Source organism: Cheilinus undulatus, linkage group 13 (genome assembly GCF_018320785.1).
Source record: "Cheilinus undulatus linkage group 13, ASM1832078v1, whole genome shotgun sequence".
NCBI classification, from domain to species: domain Eukaryota; kingdom Metazoa; phylum Chordata; class Actinopteri; order Labriformes; family Labridae; genus Cheilinus; species Cheilinus undulatus.
The window spans coordinates 20,085,958-20,104,244 of NC_054877.1; the positions used below are offsets into that span (position 1 = coordinate 20,085,958).

At 39.9% G+C, this 18,287-nt stretch overlaps 2 protein-coding genes across 2 annotated transcripts; both read left to right on the forward strand.

The window, feature by feature from the left end:
• kncn (kinocilin) lies at positions 1 to 9,026 on the forward strand. Its single transcript, XM_041803025.1, has 5 exons — positions 1 to 148; positions 3,410 to 3,478; positions 4,365 to 4,436; positions 6,116 to 6,209; positions 8,899 to 9,026. The coding sequence occupies exons 1-5, from the start codon at positions 1 to 3 to the stop codon at positions 8,972 to 8,974; spliced, it is 459 nt and encodes a 152-aa protein (XP_041658959.1). The 3' UTR covers positions 8,975 to 9,026.
• Positions 9,027 to 12,734: 3,708 nt separating this feature from the next.
• Positions 12,735 to 16,738, forward strand: LOC121520377 (transmembrane protein 275). The gene is made up of 2 exons (XM_041803787.1): positions 12,735 to 13,217; positions 14,515 to 16,738. The coding sequence occupies exon 2, from the start codon at positions 14,632 to 14,634 to the stop codon at positions 15,247 to 15,249; it is 618 nt and encodes a 205-aa protein (XP_041659721.1). The 5' UTR covers positions 12,735 to 13,217; positions 14,515 to 14,631; the 3' UTR covers positions 15,250 to 16,738.
• Positions 16,739 to 18,287: the final 1,549 nt, after the last annotated feature.

Genomic DNA, 18,287 nt, shown 5'->3' on the forward strand with positions numbered 1-18,287 from the left:
ATGAACCCCGTCAGTGTTGGGGAGTACCATGGGTTGCGGGTGGGCTCGGCCCTGCTCAGCATTGTGGCAGGCTGCATCATCATCGGGGTGTCCAGGGAGTGTGACGCCGATGCTGTAGGAGGGATCTTCCTGGGAGCGGGGGGCCTCGGTGAGTGAGTGAGACCTTTCTAAGCTGCATTTTGTCATTTTTGAAAGCCCTTAGCTGAACCTCAAACATTTTAATGAATAAAACCAAACGACGTACCTCTTGATCTTTATGACTTATCTAACTTTACCAAAATCTCTTTTAAACAAGACAACATCTCTTTTGTGTGTTAGGAGCAATGGATTCCAGTGGTTGGTGTTGACATTGAGCTTCACTAGAAGGTGTCTTTCTGATGTTTTTGTAACTTTTTGTTCTCTTAAGGATACAACGAAAACTAAGTTATTCTGTATTATAACCCACTCTACATTGTTTGACAAATCAGGTATTAAAGCAAAATGAATTCATGTTATACCCCACAGAATATATCACTATGAAACAACAATAATACAGTGCTATATTTACTTTGAGCTTAGACTCCAGCAGAAAGGAGGGTTTCCACTAAGGCAGTGTCTTACATATGATCACAATTAGATATTAAAGCTTCAGTTGAGTATTTTTAAGTGGTCATCAAACAGACTGAATTTGATATGGCTGTCTCTTTCTGAACAATAAAACCAATCAAGATTACTAGCAACAAGATGAATAACTTCTTTGTTGTTTATTTTGATGCTTGAAAATGCTGTTGTGCAACAGGGTAGGTGGCAGACAAAGTGGTCAACAACAGAAACAGCTTTTTAAAGAAATCTACAACAGAGATAATCAATCCATGGATTGATCAATCCATCCATCCATCTTGATAGTCATCCATCCATTGAGCCATCCCTTCAAACTGGTAGTCCATCTGTTCCTCCATCTTGGTAGCCATCCAAGCATCCAACCATCCATCTGTCAGTCCGTCGGTCCGTCCATCCATCCATCTAACGAGCCATCCGTCAATCTTGGTAGTCATCTGTTTGGCCCTCCATCCTTCCGTCTTTCTCCCATTCTCCAGTCTGTGGTAGTACTCCATCCATTGAGCCATTCCTTCACATAGGTTGTCTTTTCCTCTGTCTTGGTAGTCATACAACCTCTTCCATTCATCCATCAATCCTTCCATCCATTCATCATGTTTACAGTTCCAGACTGGGGAGGCTCTGACTGTAGAATCTTCTACAGGGCAGTAGAATAGTTGTATTGACATCTTACACACGAGGATTATTTTGGCAAATAGTTGGCTGTAAAAAGCCTGAGTTTGGACCACACAGCTCTGATTGGTAGGAGGTGCAAACCTTAACCATAACCTTTCCTGAAATGCTCTAGTTTGTGGCCTTCCTTTAACACGCACAGTGCAAAGTGAACAACAAAGAGTCCTGTCATGTCCACAGGGGGGCACCAGATCAACACAAACTGAAAGTTCCTCCCAGGAGCTTCATTAAAAATGTCAGTTTTGCAATAACTGCTATAATTTTCTGAAATGCAGCAGCATTATCTGCCTCCAAAGAGAAAGTCTTAGGCCAGGATAAAAGAAGTTTTTGTTATCCTATTCTAATTTTGTATCAGGCCTTGATCACAATGAGGAGTGATTAAAAAAACAGTTTGATAGCTGTGACTTTTGACATTTTCCATTCAATATGACCATTTGATCCAGCAGTGTAACTGGAACTGTCTGAACTGTTTTCCTGGAGAGAAAGAGTGAAGGGCGAGCCTTCTGATGCAAGGAAGACAACATCAGCATGCATTGTTAATGTGAAATGTACTCTCACTGATAATTAAACCAGCTCTACATTATTCATTTGTGTCTTTAAGAAATATGCAAATCAAATCTATGCACAGTGGACTGTCAGAGATATTCACTGTGGCAGCACTAAGAAGCACATAGTGATTAGTTTATGTGCCTCTTTGCCTCCTCCAACACCTATGCTGACTAATGAGCATGAGCAGATTGTCTTCTTTTCACTCCTACTGCACTTTCATGACATTTTAAGCACATACATGCATCACAGCCACCCTCAGGACCTGCCGGGCTTTAATGGCAGCTCTCCAGGCTTGTAAGGGGAACCAATAACTGTGTTGAATGGGAGTGCAGTGCCACTGAGAGCCACATGAGCCCTGTGGTTCAGATATTACCTTATTCTTCACGCAGAGTCTCTGGAACACTAAAAATAATCTGTAGACTGTTTCATCAAACAGTCTCACTGTTAGTGCAGGTTGGTGTGTACAACAATACAAGAGGTACCACCTTGAGGCTTGTAGGCGACATTTTTAATTTAAAACTTTTTATTGCAGACTCAGGCCGGCCACACTACAGGATTTTAAGTCCAATTTTAGGCAAGATTTGACTCCCCTAACGATTGTGGGGACGTATACCGACTGGAGCCTTGTCGCAAACAATTATTTGTCCGAGTAGTCTGCATGTGTGTGGTGTCAACACGATTGTTTTACTGCTCCAAATCGTGTCGTAGTCTCCCAGACCCTGAATCATAAATATCAAAAATGTTTTATATTTACGATTCTAGGTCATAGTGCGGCTGACGGAGTACCAACAACAACCAATGAGAGTGAGCAAACCGGGTGGCGTCACCAGACGGATTAAACGTACTTTCACCGCTAACAACCAAAAACACAACTGTACCTTAATTCCAGCCAGGATTTCGTTCCGAATCTTACCCTTGTTTTATGTTTTTTTTTTTGCTGTACCTGTAACGCATGCCAGGACAGCCTGTTGTGGAGAGACAGCAACAGACATCCATGTTTTTTTCTGAAGTCACATGATCATGAGAGGTTGTAGGCAGGTGTGTGGTCTCCAGTGATCTGACAATCTGGCTGAGTCATCTAGTTTGTGCGTTCAGAGGATTAAAGATGAAAGATCATTTGAAACTGTCCTCATGTCTGTGGTCTCCCACGTTTTTAAAATCATTTCAGATTAAAATTCATCAAGTGTGTGGCCGGCCTGAAGCAGATGAAATTATGAGATGGAAATATATTCCAGTATGCCAGTGATTAAATTAGAGAGGTTTTAATACCAAAACATTAAAACACACCATGTAATACTGATGCCTCTTTATGACCTACAAAAGTAAGTGAGACCATCAGTGACAACATCGATTGTTTCTATAAAGTTATTTGTAATGGCTTAAATCGGGGGTATTGGGGGAGGGGGACGGGGTCCAATGGCAAGCTTAAACTGCAAGATTGATTCTAACCTTTTTTTTTTTTCATCTAAAATTGAGACAAATTTCTGTGGTTAGTTTGTGTTTATAATAAATTATAAATAAAAGAATACCGAAAGAAAAGGAAGATTTTCTTGCTTTTAACATCAAATTAATTCTGCTTTTTGTTTCCCAGGTCTGCTCATATCGATCTACCCTTTCATAAAAGCCTGGCTGAACATCAACCATATCCTCCCGTCCTTTGGTAAGTGGTTTGATGTTGAACAATGAAAGATAATCTTTATTTTGCTGTGTAATCACATTTTTGGCAAGCTTTGGGTGATGGAAAACTCAATAACTTGCATACTAGTCAATACTGGCGTGGGGTGAAATAGGTCAGCAGCACTTACAGATGTTTTCAAATCAATCTCAGTGTAATGTCATAATGTGGTAGGTAGATGTAAAAAGTCCTACATGAAATGAAAGTTCTTTGAGGTAAAAGTGAAGCTCAAATGGAGTCAGCCATCTTGAATTTACTGCGTAGGTTTTAGTAAAGTAACTTAAAAACTTCACAGTGATTCCTTGGTTTTTGAGATGGAAAATTGTGAAGCATATGACATTTCTTTGCGTGCTTTAATGTTATGTTATGGGACTTTTTCTTAAAGATAAAATGCAATTGAGATGGCCTAGTAGTTATATTGTGCCCCATGTGCGAGGGTGGCCCGGGTTCAAGTATGAACTGGGACTCCTTTCCTGTATGTCTCTTCCACCCACTGTCCCCTGTCAATTAAAGGCATAAAAAGCCCAAAAATATATCTTTAAAAATGTTTAAAAACTAAAACAGAAATTTTTAACTAGACTTATATGGTCCAGTCTGCCTATTTAAATGAAATGTACATTTTATGGGACACAACAACGTGGCATTTAAGTTGCCTGTGCTCTGTAACTCCAAATTATTGAGACGTTAAATATTTGCTTTGTTCAGGTTTTGTCCAATGACAAAAAAAGTCAGTGAGAGGCCCTTTTTGCTTGCAAATTGTTTTAGATCTGATTACGCTTCAAAACTTTGTTCTTTTATCGCTTTGTAGTGAGAAAAGTCTAAGTTTGACACAACACAATAAAAATGCACTTAAATGACTTTAACTTCCCAGGCAACTTCAGAGTGCACCCGACACCGGCCAACCCCGCTCCTGATCCTCCTTTAGAGGCTTTAAGAAGAGAAGGTGAGTTAATTCTTAACATGCAGAGAAAACGTGCGCAGTGTACAATTTTCACGGTTTTTTAACATCATGATGCACAATCAAGTTCATGTTCATAATTCTTTAAACACAGCAAACACAGCAGTGGACACTCCAGAGAGCCAATAGTTAACATCAGTGACAGAGGTGTTGTTATTGCTCAGCATCAGTCATCTCACGTCTCACAGGGAGCAGATTTACAGTATAATGTGAAAACAACACGTTTTCCTTTCTCATATCCACTTTCTCTTGACCTCTCTTGTTTTGGTTAAATTATAAGGCATTTCTGAGACCATCTTTTTTTTTGCTCAAATTTTGGCGACAGGTCTGTGGTCATTACTTTTAGTCAAATTTAAAACTGGTTCCATGACCGGTGATACTTCACTAAATTTGGGGACAAGGTCTGCAGAAATGCCTTTTTCAGTCAAATAATGATTCAGGTCCTCCATTGTTAATTGTTTTGCTCAAATTTGAGTAAATTTGTCGTGATATTTTTGCTCGCATTTTTTAGACAGAGATTGCTTTTTTAACTTAAATTTGGTGACAGGTTTGCAGTCTTGACTTTTTGGGACAAATTTTAAGTCTACGTTTTTTCTGCTATCATCACTTTTTGGCTTAAATTTTGTGACTGGACCATGGTCATAAATTTTTATCAAATTTTGAGTTGTCTCTGTGGCCAACCATTCATTGCTCAGATTTGGTGACAGGTCCAACGTCACGGCCTTCTGGTTAGATTCTGATCCAGGTCTGTGATGGTCAATTTTTTTGCTCAAATTTGAGTCTCGACTTTTCAGTCTAATTTTGAGTTGTTTCCTCCTGTATTGATTTTCTGCTCAAATTTGACAACAGGTCCAAGCTCATGACTTGTTTATCAAATTCTGAGTCGTTTTCCCAATCAACAATTTTTGTGCCCAAATTTGGTGACGGAGTAGATCTTAAATGTTATTAGTTTAATTGTTTTTAGTGAGGGATGGACACAAGGCCAAATGATCTTGACCCTTTAACTTCCAAAATCGACATTTTTGCAAAGTTTGAAAAAAATCTGTCAAGTGTTCTGGAAATATTGCTTTCACAAACAGAGGATAATCCCATTGCCTGATGACTTTGACCTATGAACATTACTTTGGACAAGAGACAATGTGCTAAGAGGATATGAATTAAATTTAGTAATGCTTACTTATGCATATACATTGCATACTAAAGCAAATCAAACACAGAATTTCAATTACATGTTCATTAATTTGCATATTTAAAAAATGTCACCTCCAAATCAAATGTTGACATAAACTGTGGGTCAGGACTGATGCAGTGATAATGTGGGCTATTATTATCAGAGTGAAAAACTGTATGGGAGGCCATTTCGAGCCTTCATTTTCTACTTGTTAGAGAATCATCATCATTCTCTATTATTCCCCTTCAATGCACATCAACGTTTATTTTGATGCTGCAGCTGCTCAAACACACCTAAAACAGCTCTTCATTCAATCCAGACTCAAACACTGGAGACAGATTATCCTGTGAATACAGGTGAATAAATAGCAGAAAACAAAAGAATACATGTGCCAACCCCAATAATAGGATACAGCTCTCAGATTTGCACAGATTGATGAAACGTGTATTATAAATGTTAAGTGTATTTTTCTGCTCTCCTGTTTTCTTGGCAGGCACTCAGAGTCAACTAAACCTGGAACGCTCCAAAAGTCGCATGGGGACGTTTGTAGAGGGAGGACCAATGACTGAGACTAACGCAGAAGAAGGGTATGAGGCCAATAATAGATCCTGTGAACTATGTACTTGAAGAGGATTAGTAATGAAACACAAAGAAAGAGGTGGTTTGATGTTCCTACAGAGCAGGAAAGGGATAGGGTCTTTTACTGATGCTCAAAACCACTCAGAGGTTTGAGTTCATGTTCTATCTAGGTCATTCCCCAAACTTCACCATGACAGTTTTTCCTGAAAGATAAAGTCCTTTGAGATCTTCAGATGTGACAGGGCCAAAGTTTGGAGAATGTTAAGTACATAATAGGTTTTTTTGGTAAAATCTAATGTGGATATTTTGTGGATATATTGAGCACACTCGTGACAGCATTAGATTTCCTATAATGAAGGCCAAAATACTGCATATGAACCTCAGTAATAAGGCATAATAATAATAATGCTAATAATAGTTGTTGATGGTTTTGGAAGAGACAAACAGTATATAAAGTCAATAGTTTGGTTGACTTGTTTTAAATAGATTGAGCTTTCTTTTGTTTTAAAGGTTCCTAAAAAGTTCACGCTATGCTATTTGACATGATGTTTCTAGCCAGTATCAACTAAAACAGAAGTTTTTTCTGGTGTATCGCAGATTCTCATATAGATGCCCACAGATGAGTAAACCTAAACCACAAAGATTTTTACTGCCCCATTCTCTGGTCCACAAAGCTTCATGCTGTAGTGGGTTTTCTTTATTAACTGCAACAATCAGCTTCCTCCTATAGTCAGAGACATAATGTTCAGTAGCTTTATTGAAATCATTAAAAGGCTGTGATGCTTCTCTGCCAGATGTAACCAATGCACCATTCCAGAGCAGTGCAATGTTTGCTGACACTTCAGTGTTTGCTTCCATCATTTTCATTCAAGTTATGGATTTGAGGTCTACACTGATGTTTAGATTAAATGATAAACTTAAGTTTAAGGCAACATACTGTGACTGTATTTGATACAAACAGGATCTAAAAAAATAAGGTCAAACTTTGACTTTCAAAAGAGAAAACTGTTCTCCATTTTAAAAGTAGAAGAGTCACCTTGGATGTTGTTGCTTTGATGAGGCACAAGGCTGCCCATAAGGGGGGATAAAGGGAAGAGCTTTCTGGGGCCCAGACAACGAGGGGGGCCATGGAGGTCAGCAAAGTCATGGTCCACCGTCAAAGCAGTAGGGGTGGGAGAAAAAAATCAATACAGCATAGTATTGCGATATTTTGTCTGGGGATATATCGTACCATCACCTCTACCAAGTATTGATTTTTTTTTTTTTTTTTCGAATTAATTGCTTGTGGAAAAATAGAGTCAATTGTTTTTTAGGTCAACAGAGGTGTCAGTCATTGAGCAGGAGAAAGTTAGTACAACAAACATGGCAGCACCAGGGGAAGGACATTAGGAATGCAAGCAGGGCCCGAATGAGATGGACATGACACATGAGGTTTGCAAGAAGTGCTGCATGAAAATAAAATACTGCAGAAAGATGACAAACAAGAGGGCAGGACTAATGCTAAATTAGCTAAACAGTTAAAAAAAAAGGTATACCTTGCAATATAGCAATATATTGCTTCGCAATACTCGCTGTATTGTAAAATGTTGAAAAATTGCAATATCAAATCATGACCCAAGTATCGTGATAATATATCGTGGGGCCACTAGTGACTCCCACCCCTGAAAGGCATGCTATGATAACCATATTTCATTTTAAACCTGAATAATTACTACTCTTATCTGTGATGGTAACTTTGGTTTGAACCCAGAAGCGACACACAGACTAGACATTTTATTTATAAGCGCTTTTCTGAACACTCAAAGTCACTTTACAGATAAAACAAAGCACAATAAAAACAACAGATAAAAGCAACACAGCCTTAGAAAATGACAAAATCTTTTCAAAGAACAGAGCTAGAGCGAGATCCTTTTACCATGCTGGTTAAGGCATACTTTGGCAACTTCCACTTTTCAGCCAGGTGAATATGAGCTGGAGCTGATTGCTTCACATTGTTTGCAGCTGTGTAGCAGGAGAGCTCTTGTGCCTCTAACCACTCTCACCAGCCTGCAACAAAGGGATAAAAATCAGAAACAGCCAGCCTTCCAAACTACAACAAAATGCAAAAATCAAATCATCACTAGAAGAAAAAATAAACACAAGTCCAACCGTTACACTTAACAAAACAACAATTTCATTTTTTATATATTTATATTGAAATATATAGCCTTCTGCAAAATTAAATACATGGCAGTAAATCACATCTGGGTAGGGCCCATTGTCTGGATTTATCCGGGGCCCACCCAACTCCGTGGGCAGGCCTGATGAGGCAGATCTATTACATCACTTATTAACCATATTCACAATTTCTTCTCTATGACACCAAACATATTTAAATATTACTAATATCACAAACCATAGTATATATCTTTCAATGAAAACAGCCATTTAAATGTTACGATTTAACTTTTGGGTTCATTCATTTAACTTTATGCCAATGTATTAGATATACTGTAAGCCAGTACACTTGTCGTGCTCTGCAGTTATTTTAAAACTATTTTTGGTAGAGGTTGACTTCAGGGAAATAAAGCAATATGAATGTCAAAAACCAAAGAAAGACATGGTAAACAACATCCTGTTGGCAAGTAATTGTTGTTTATATGAAAGATATGATACACAATATCTTGGTTATGCGAGTCATGCTGTGTTGTGTTGTAGGACTTCTTCGGACATGCCGGACGTCTTATCAAGACGCAAACTAAAGCAGTCACCTTCTGATCAGGACCTGCCATGATGTCATTTCATCACCTGACTGACCATTAATATTCTGCTAATCATCAGCATGAAGCTTCTCTTAAATGTATGAGAAATTAATATGTGATTCTTTCTGTTTTTCCCCTTCATTTTATTGTCCTTATGTGTTTTAATAAACATTTCTGAACACTGGATTGTAACTGAGTGAAGTGTTTCCATATTTCCTCACACCAGATGAAGCAAATTAAGCCCGGTAGTGCCACTTGTGTGCAGCTCATCTCATCTCTGCACAGTGTTCTCAACCAGCAATTAAGATATCATTACGGTCGTTATGTGATGAAGGGAAATGTGCTCTGTTCAGCTCAAGCCCCCCTGCTCGTGTATGTCATAAGCAAAAGAAATTGGAATCCACACATGCATACATAGATATACGCATACACAGAAAAATAGCTTCATCCATGGCCTGCGCACTGTGAACTGCATCCCCACAGTGAAGCATAATACATTGATATTCAGGACAACACAGGCAGGATGGCTGCTGCATGTGAAGAATGCCGGGCTCTGTCAAAACTGTGGCATTCTAAGAGGCTAAGGATGCAGCCTAAACATGCCTAAAAGCCGTGCACAGCCGTGTACATGTTTGACTTCATATGTCTTGAGAAATTAAGACTGAACAACTAATATCTATAAACTCAGACTTGATTGATAATAAGTCAAATATAATCTCTTCAATACATATTAAATGCCTACCAGCCACAGAGTTTTTTTTTTAACCTTTAGTTGTTCTTATCAAGCAACAAACTCTGTGGCTCTAATATTGTGTAATGTAAAAACGCAAAAACGGCAGCTTCTCGAGTGTCCACTAGAGGCTGGCTGTAGAAACACCAGAGGTCACTTACAAGCCATGTTTAAATGCTGATCTTTAAAGTAGAAATAAACATGATAAGAGCCTGGTTGAAAAAATATTTTTAAAGAAAAAGTTCATGTCTATAGGCACACATTGTACAGGTAAATAAAAAAAATATTACTACAAGACAGCACGGTGTAGCTGTTTGTCAGGAGTCTTAAGACCCACCTCAGCTCCATCACTAAGTCTGTATCCAGGCTGACCAAACATGAGTATTAGACAGCGATTTTGACATGACAACTGCTGCGGATAAGCTTCAAAAGCCCCCTTCATATGCCGAATTGCTGACTTCACTAAAACTTTGTTCCAATATTTTCTGCATTCAATGCTCATTATTATGCAAAGTAATATATTTACCGTTGAGAAGGCAATATGTTATAACTGAGGAACTCTTGATAAAGTTTATCATCAAAAATGTTCACAGGATGTAATGGCCAACCATGATGACAAGAAGAATGGAAGTAGATTCAGCTTTACAAGTTATCACTATAAATATAATTTCAGCCATATGCAGCATCTGGATAACCTTGCAAAGCAGATGGATACGCCCCTTTCCTTGTTTTTCACTGGTGAACCCATCTTGCAAAGCTCCCATCTGAACCATGTGGGCCAGGACCAATCAGTGACAGGACCAATCAGCGACGAGGGGCAGTACTTTCAGGCGCAGCAGAGTCATGACGTAAACAAGCAGCAGCAAGAGCTGGTGCAGTTATGGAGGAAGAGATTAGCGTGGATGCTGCTAAAGTGCCAGTTTTAGCAGAACTTGACAACATTTCTTTGTTAACAGAAGAACAAAGAACAGCAGTGAGTTGATTTGTTTTCAAAAACGACAAAAGTGGAGTACTTACATGTCTACAGTCGCCATGTTTCGCATTATTCCTCAGTAGCTGCGCATGGGCAGCTCGATAGCTGCTATGTCACGTTTTGTTGCTCTGATTGGCCCGTAGAGATGTGACAGAACATTCACCCAATCACACTCTGACTTTTTTTCAAAGCCTTTGCCTTTTCTCAAACGTTTCCTATTGAAGCTTTCCAGATGGATGTGTGAAACACATCCATCTGGCGAGTCAGGTTAGCATCTGGAGGCATGGTAAACAATTTTTGGTGTCATAAATGTTTTGTTTTAATAAAGGTAGTATTAAGGGGGTACAATCTGGGTAGAGAACATACTTAGGGAAAGGTGATCCACTGTAATACAATCCAAATGTCTAATAATTTTACTTGATTTAATGGTATTAAAATATCTGCCATTAGACCTGACATTTCAGTCACAGACTGTTGAAAAGCATAAATTTAGTCTCACCAGAGTAACTGTGGCTCAGAAGACAGAGTTGGGCGTCTTCAACCAGAAGGCCACATGCTGATGTGTCCTTGGCCATACACTTAACCCCAGTTTTCTCCCAGTGCTGTCAGTGATGTGTAAATGTGTAAGGGTTTACTGACAGGCTACTGATAGCCTTCCCCATCAGTGTGTGAATGTAGTGAATGGGTGGGCTAAGTGTGAGCTGTGGTGTAAAAGTGCCCGAAGTTGTCAGACAATTAGAAAAATGCTATCCAAGCTCAAGTCTACTCAGCATTTTCTGAGATTCCCAGATGGTTTCTGAAGAGGATTTATGGACCCAAAGTCTCTTAATCTGAAATGTAACTCAAACTTCCAGTCAGTCAATATGACGATAAGGTTGGAAAGATGATAAATGAAATGAATGTCTTGATTGCTAACAGGCCTGTTTAGCCAGTCTAGCTTGTCAGCTAGCTAGCATATTCCAAATGATGAAAGCAGTCCGAACAAAACGCCTTAAATGTAGCATTGTCAGTCCAGCTGGTTGCCTATGCATACTGTAGATCCTGTGTCAAAATACAATACCGTTTTTACAAAGAATGCAATGAGCTAGTCTAGTGACCAAAACATTCTTTACCAGGCCATAAACTGTTCTGTTGTAAAAATGAACATACTCTATTCATATGGGCCTAAATAGGGAGTTTTTTGTTTTCGCAGCCAGCCACAAGTGACGACATTTTATTCTAACTAGCTTCATTTTTCAGCAGTGGGGAGAAAGGCCACAGGTTTTTGTTTAATGCCTACCGCAAAACTTTAGTCAAAATACATGACTCCTGTGTCCCCATTTGTATCATCATGACAGTGTTAAGGGGTTTTCCTCCTCCAAACCGGTATTGTCCCCAGTTTTCACCTCAGAATTCTTGTCACCTTAACTACGCTAGCTATGGAGTTAGCATTGGTACATAAACCAATGTCGCTAAGTTAGCTTTAGCAACATGAGCTTTAACAAACATAGCTGATGCTAACATAGCTACATAGAGCTTAGGTAGCTAACATTACCTTCTTAGCTTGGTTTGTATAGATATCCTTGACAAGCTTAGGTTTGAATATGTTAGCTATGTAGGTATGTAGCTAATGCAGCTAACAGAGCTATGTAAACTACATTTGCTACAGTAAGCTATAAGGTTTTTTTAGGGGAGAGTTCAAGCTTTTTTTCCCCATTAGCAGACTGTTTACTCAGCTTTATTAATGAGGGTTAATGTACCTTTTTGTAATTAGGTTTTGAAGGTCAGATTTTTACTTTTGGTATTCTAACCCTTACCTTAAGCTAAACCTAAACAGAAGTTTAATCTGATTTTATTCCGAATTTTTTTGCGTACTCCTGCGTCTGAAAAAAAATTAATAGCTTGCTTTGATTGGGTTAAATAATTTGGGAAACATTAGTTTTCTGACAGTTTAAATTTGATTGTTTCTTTACAAAACTGAGCAGAAATAGGATTAATGTAGGGAAGTTGGTGAGCCACAGGCAAGGTGCAACACGCACGCGCACACATATACACGGTTAGTGGATGGGAGGAGACGGTGAGTCGCATCCTGAGGTTTACAGAGGAGGGCAGTCGCCCTACCACACATTAAGCATTAGGGTTTCTCATATAAGACATGAAAGCTTCACACAGACTGGTGGAGGCATGTCTCGCGCACGTCAACGTTTTCACTCCGTTTCCGTTTCGGGATGACCTCTCAGGTGCTACGTGCGTCTCTGTCCACCTCAGCAGCAGCACGCGGTGTCGCGTTTAGTTGTCCACTTGGAGCAAATGCCGTCTCACATACAAGTGATCTTTCCTCTCTTCTCTTGTCGGGTTTGATGATTTTCATCGGCAGGTCGCACCGCTTCGCCTCGCTTTGTGCTCCCTCTGATTGAATGGCTGTCATGACTTGTGCCCTCAGGACCGTGAAGCTACAAAAACAGAAGGAGAAGCAGCTCGTTTGGCGATTCGTCCTTTCATCCTCTATGTGTGATCACGCGCGGTAATTAGACTGTGGATCTCTGTGAGTAACAGATAAAACAATGACAACATCTGGATATCGACATACAGGGTAAGCTCATTCTGAGGCTGCTGGATTTTACAGGAATGCAACACGTCAGTACAGCAAGCGTGTAAATGTGATCTTAACAAAGCCTAGTTAACACTTCACCATACTGGTTGTATTTTATAGGCTACAAGGTCATTCAGTCTCTACAGATCTTCAAATATAGGCTAAACGACCATTTCCTCACATCTCCTGTCTACATCTGTAGTCTGAAATGAATATGATCATTTTAACTCAATACTGAGATGCTTCTCCATCGGTGGCCTAGCTAGTAGGAATGAACAGCAGCAGTGCTTTAGCACACAGACAAAAAAGTATATACTATGATAAAGAATTTAATATCATCTGCTGATGCTCAGGGTTTTATAAAAGGTCAAGCTAGAGCCACACATTGCCATCTTGTTCAATTTGATGCTCATGTTGCAGTAGAAATGCAGAGTTCTGCTGTGTGGCCCTCAAATATCACTTTGTGTTTTTCTGTCTACCTGTAAAGATAAAGACATTGAGGTCCAACTTTCAGAAGAAAATGGCTACATAATATTAAATATACATGTTGATTGAGTCTGGCTTCCTAAATTATATGGTAGGACAGTAGGCTACCCAAATGTACCTTCAGGTTTACTAACTCTGTCCAGAAAACCTTAGACTTAGATACTCTTTCCATGCCATGTCTATAAACTATACAATTTCTGTTTCATTAATGATGGCTTGTATGTTATAGTCTGAAACTTTAAAAGCCATATCTATTTCATCAGCAGGTGCATTTTAGAGGAGTGATTCCTTCAAAAAATTGCAGGCAAAATGCAGAACGCTGTCTAAATTGTGCCAACACATTAGCAATGTTTTGCTCGAAATTATTGATAAATCAAAACACGATTGGATGCCTTGGACTTCTATTTGTGTTGGCACTGAATCAGGTGTCCATAATTTGATTTTTCCTAGTATCAAATGGATGTTTTAAATTCTGGTATCATGACTACCCTAATTCATACACACAACAGTTTTGCAGTGAGATCCAGTCAGATTCCAACTCTAATCCGCCATTCACACTTTATACAGATCCACCCATTGTACTGACCAACCTTTACACGCCCTCTCCTCATATTTGTAATCTACAGAAGTAGCAGCGCACAGTGATGAATGTCCACAGCTCAGTGATGGATCACACAGACCCTTTCAGGCAGGACACTTCACTGTACCCACAATGACAGATCTCCAGTGATAAAAGAGCACAGGACAAGAGTGGTGTACTGTTAATGTGTGTATGTACAAAACTCACTGCTGTCGTTTGTTGTCATTTCAGACATTTCCTGCCTTGCCTTCCTCCCTGTTTGATTGTTGCCATGGGGAAGAGTTTGGACTGAGTCACAGGAGGGTTTGAGCGCAGAGGTAAAGAGAGAGAGTCTGTGGAGGCGAAGACATGGTCATCACTGACAGAAGCACCCCTGTACCTAAGAAGGAGCCACAGCAGAAGAGCAGGGGAAAGTCCCGCCCTCATGGCCTGCCCTCTCCAGCGCTCTGCTGTGCTTGCGGCCTCTGCATCATGCTGGCCGGACTCAACATCACACTGGTGGGGGCGTTTGCCTTCAGCACGCTGGTGCCTTCCGCAAACCCCCCCATCATCATTGGACCTATTTTGCTGCTTGTGGCTTTCTCCTTTTTCGGAGCATGTTGTGTGTGCAGCCGTCTCCCCCCTCCCCACAGCTCCAGGAGGTCTAAGGTGGGCGGCCGAGGCTCTGGCCTGATGGGCCACGGTGGGCTGGCAGGAGGAGCGGCGTTTGAAATAGAGACCAGTGAGCACACGCTGCAGGACACTACAGCTGTGCAGCTCAGCCCTACCTCTTCCCCTGGATCTTCGCGGGTGTCCAGTCCAGGAAAAGAGGCTCCGGATGAGGCCCTACCAGGACTCTGCAAGCTGTTCACCATGGAGACTAACGGCCCTTCTTCTGTTTCCGCCACCGCAGTCTACTCAACCTCCGCGGCAGCAGAAGGAGGGGAGGTGAGGCTCAACCTGCCACGTGAAGAGGTGGTCACCTAGCAGCACAGAGACTCTTCCAAGGCCGGAGCACTGGCAGTGTACATATTCTTCTGGATCGAGGGCTTGCTGATTGTGATTGTGTCTTCTAGTTTACGTAGTGCCATACCTCCAGTTGTGAACAGTCTGCTTTTGATTTCCCCACTGTGCAGTCAACTGGTTATTAGCATGCATTGTTTCTGGAACATCAAAGTATTTGTGGATCGTAAGTTTGGGAATTAAAATTCCTACCTCTCGTGCTGTTTTCCAAGTCTTTGTTTGAAACTTTGGGCATTACGAACAGTTCTCATGTGCAGAAATGTTTCTATTTCACTGTTTCTCTGGTCTGTGGAAACCTCACCTGTCAGCAGTGATCCCAGAGGGCTCGTCTGAAACAAATGATTGTTGATTTGTTCTTAGAACTCAAAGATTAGATGTGAAAGGTCAACAGTGAGAACATGAGTGTAATGGTACAGTTATGTTTGTCGTGACATTTGGTATTTTGTATGACATATACAGCGCTGAGCTTGTTTTGGGGGCATAAAATATCACATGTCACAAAGGTCCCAAAGCAATATTCTCTTCAGATGAGATTAAATTCTTGGCATTTACAGTTCTTTTATCAATGATTGCACTGTTTTGCTATATAGACATTCCACTAAAAAATGAACAACTGTGCTCAAAGAGGAGTGTTACCATAAATGTTCATATTACTGCACATAATGTTTGAGGCACTTTTCCTATTGTTGACTTATTTGGTCATCACTCCAACATTAACCACCATTGATGTTTCCTCCCATATTCTTGACAATTTATTTTCAAAGAGGTCATCCTAACTCACAACACGTTTTTTTGTCATTTCTGCTTGCTTGTGTTTTTGTTTTGTTGCAGTCCAGTCTATTTCCGCTTCTGTACAGAGAGATTTGAATCCAGGCAGATTCAGGTCAGGCTAATCACAACCATTTATCCAATATGGCAATCTGGCTTCAGTCCGTGCACCTCTGACTGCCACTCTCACACTCACACTGACTGAATATCTGAGACGCTGTCTCTTTCAAAACAGAAATGCAATAATTTGCCAATACAACATATTTCCAGTTTTACAAAAAAATCATAAAGTGTGGCAGTTGCATTCATGAAATAACCACACTGCAAACATGACAAACTAAGCAACACTTTATAAATAAAGCAGAGAAAAGGGCAGAGGTCTGATCTGGGATGAACTTATGTTTAGACCCATTTTAGAAGTAGTTACACTTACGGTGGTTCCCAATAGTTTTGCTAGCTTTAGCTAAAGCTAAAATGGCTGCACTATGTGGTTAATGTTACTTCATAAGCCACTATAGCTTAGTTAGCTTTAGCAACATAAGCTCAAGCAAATGTAGCCAAAGCTAACATAGCTATGTAGATAATATAGCTATATTGCTTGCCTGGCTGCTTTATGAACTTAGCTCTAGCTACATTAGCTACCTAGCATACACCGCTAACGGAGCTATGTAAGCTACACTTGCTGAGTTTTAATGTTTCATGGAGGAAGAGCTTTTTTGCAGTTAGCAGAATGTTTTTTTAAATGTTCTGTAACGAGGTTTTGCAGGTCAGGTTTTTTACTTTTAACCTTTGGTATCCTAACTGTAACTTTAACCCTAACCCTAACCCTAAACAGAAATTGAATCTGATTTTGTTTGGAAAATTTTATCGTGTATTTCTGTTCTGACAGAGATGGCGTCTCAGATGAATGGTCTGAGAGAGTGTTCACCAAAGATGTATGGTCTACAACCAGAGCCCTCCAATATGGCTGGTTTAAGAGCTATTAAGTCATTTTTGTAACCAACCAATATGGCTGCCACCATAGATCTGCTCTTCATGTCAGTATTATACAAACTCAACTGTAGATTATGAAGCTTACAAATAGAGTTGCCTATAGAACCATGCAGTGCTTAGAATTTATTTTAGTTCATACAAAGCCATATGAATTTGATGTTGCAGCTCATAGCTGCATGAATGTTTCCATGCTGTTTGTCTTTAATGGTCCAAACTTGGAAATAACGCCCCTTAGAAACTGAAATGGCCAAAGGGCTTCCAAAGTTCCCATGAATGTTTTGCTTTAGAACCATGTCCATCTAATCAGTAGCTCATACTCTACATGCATATGATGCAGCTTAGGTCCAGGTGGTCTGCTGGGGGTTACCTCACTGTAAGGCAAAAAAAAAGTGACTTATTGATGATTTGATCATCACAAATTTTAAATTCACTTTAAGAGAGCGAATGTTTTTAAATTCCAACTTGTATTGAAGTCTCATTTTTAATGTCTGTTATGACACCCAGCAAAACAAACCTCCGCTGGACCTAGCATCCACAATATGGAAAAGCCAAGAAGTCTGACTGAGTTCACATGTTCAGACTGCATAAAAACTACCTGTTCCCCATCACTGTGATGTCTCTCTGTCAGTCATGACCTTGACTGATCAGCAGACACATTCAAACCCTGATTTCCTTTGAAAGGAAAGCTGCCTTAGACTGGGATTTCAGGATCAAACTAATGAGGGCTATAATTAAAGTGCACCACAGCTTTTTTCAGCAGAAAGCCTTTGTTTGGTTCTTGATGTCTACTCCATGTTGTTAGGAACGCATCACCAATTTTTGTTTATAATGTGACAAATGCATGCCGATGGCTTAAACTTTCCATCTCAGAAATGTACACAGAGCTGTGTTAAAATTAAAAACCTGCATACAGGTAGATGGTTCAGTGACCAGGTCCTTCTGCAGTATTTACCTGTGTTAAATATGACCCAGCTCCTCAAAGGGACCAGTGTCAGTGTCAAAGCTCTGTCTCTCTCTCTCTCTCTCTCTCTCTCTCTCTCTCTCTCTCTCTCGTGCCAAATTCTGAGTGCTGAGCTGATTTTTGCATGTTCAGTATCAAGGAAATGCAAACATCCTGTTGTGAAGTGTAAGTGTTATTTGTGTATTTATATTTTGTGTCGCACTTATACAAAAGGAATCTAGAAAATGTAAAGAGTAAAATATTTTTGTGAAGATTATAATTTGTTTATTTTAAAGAGTAA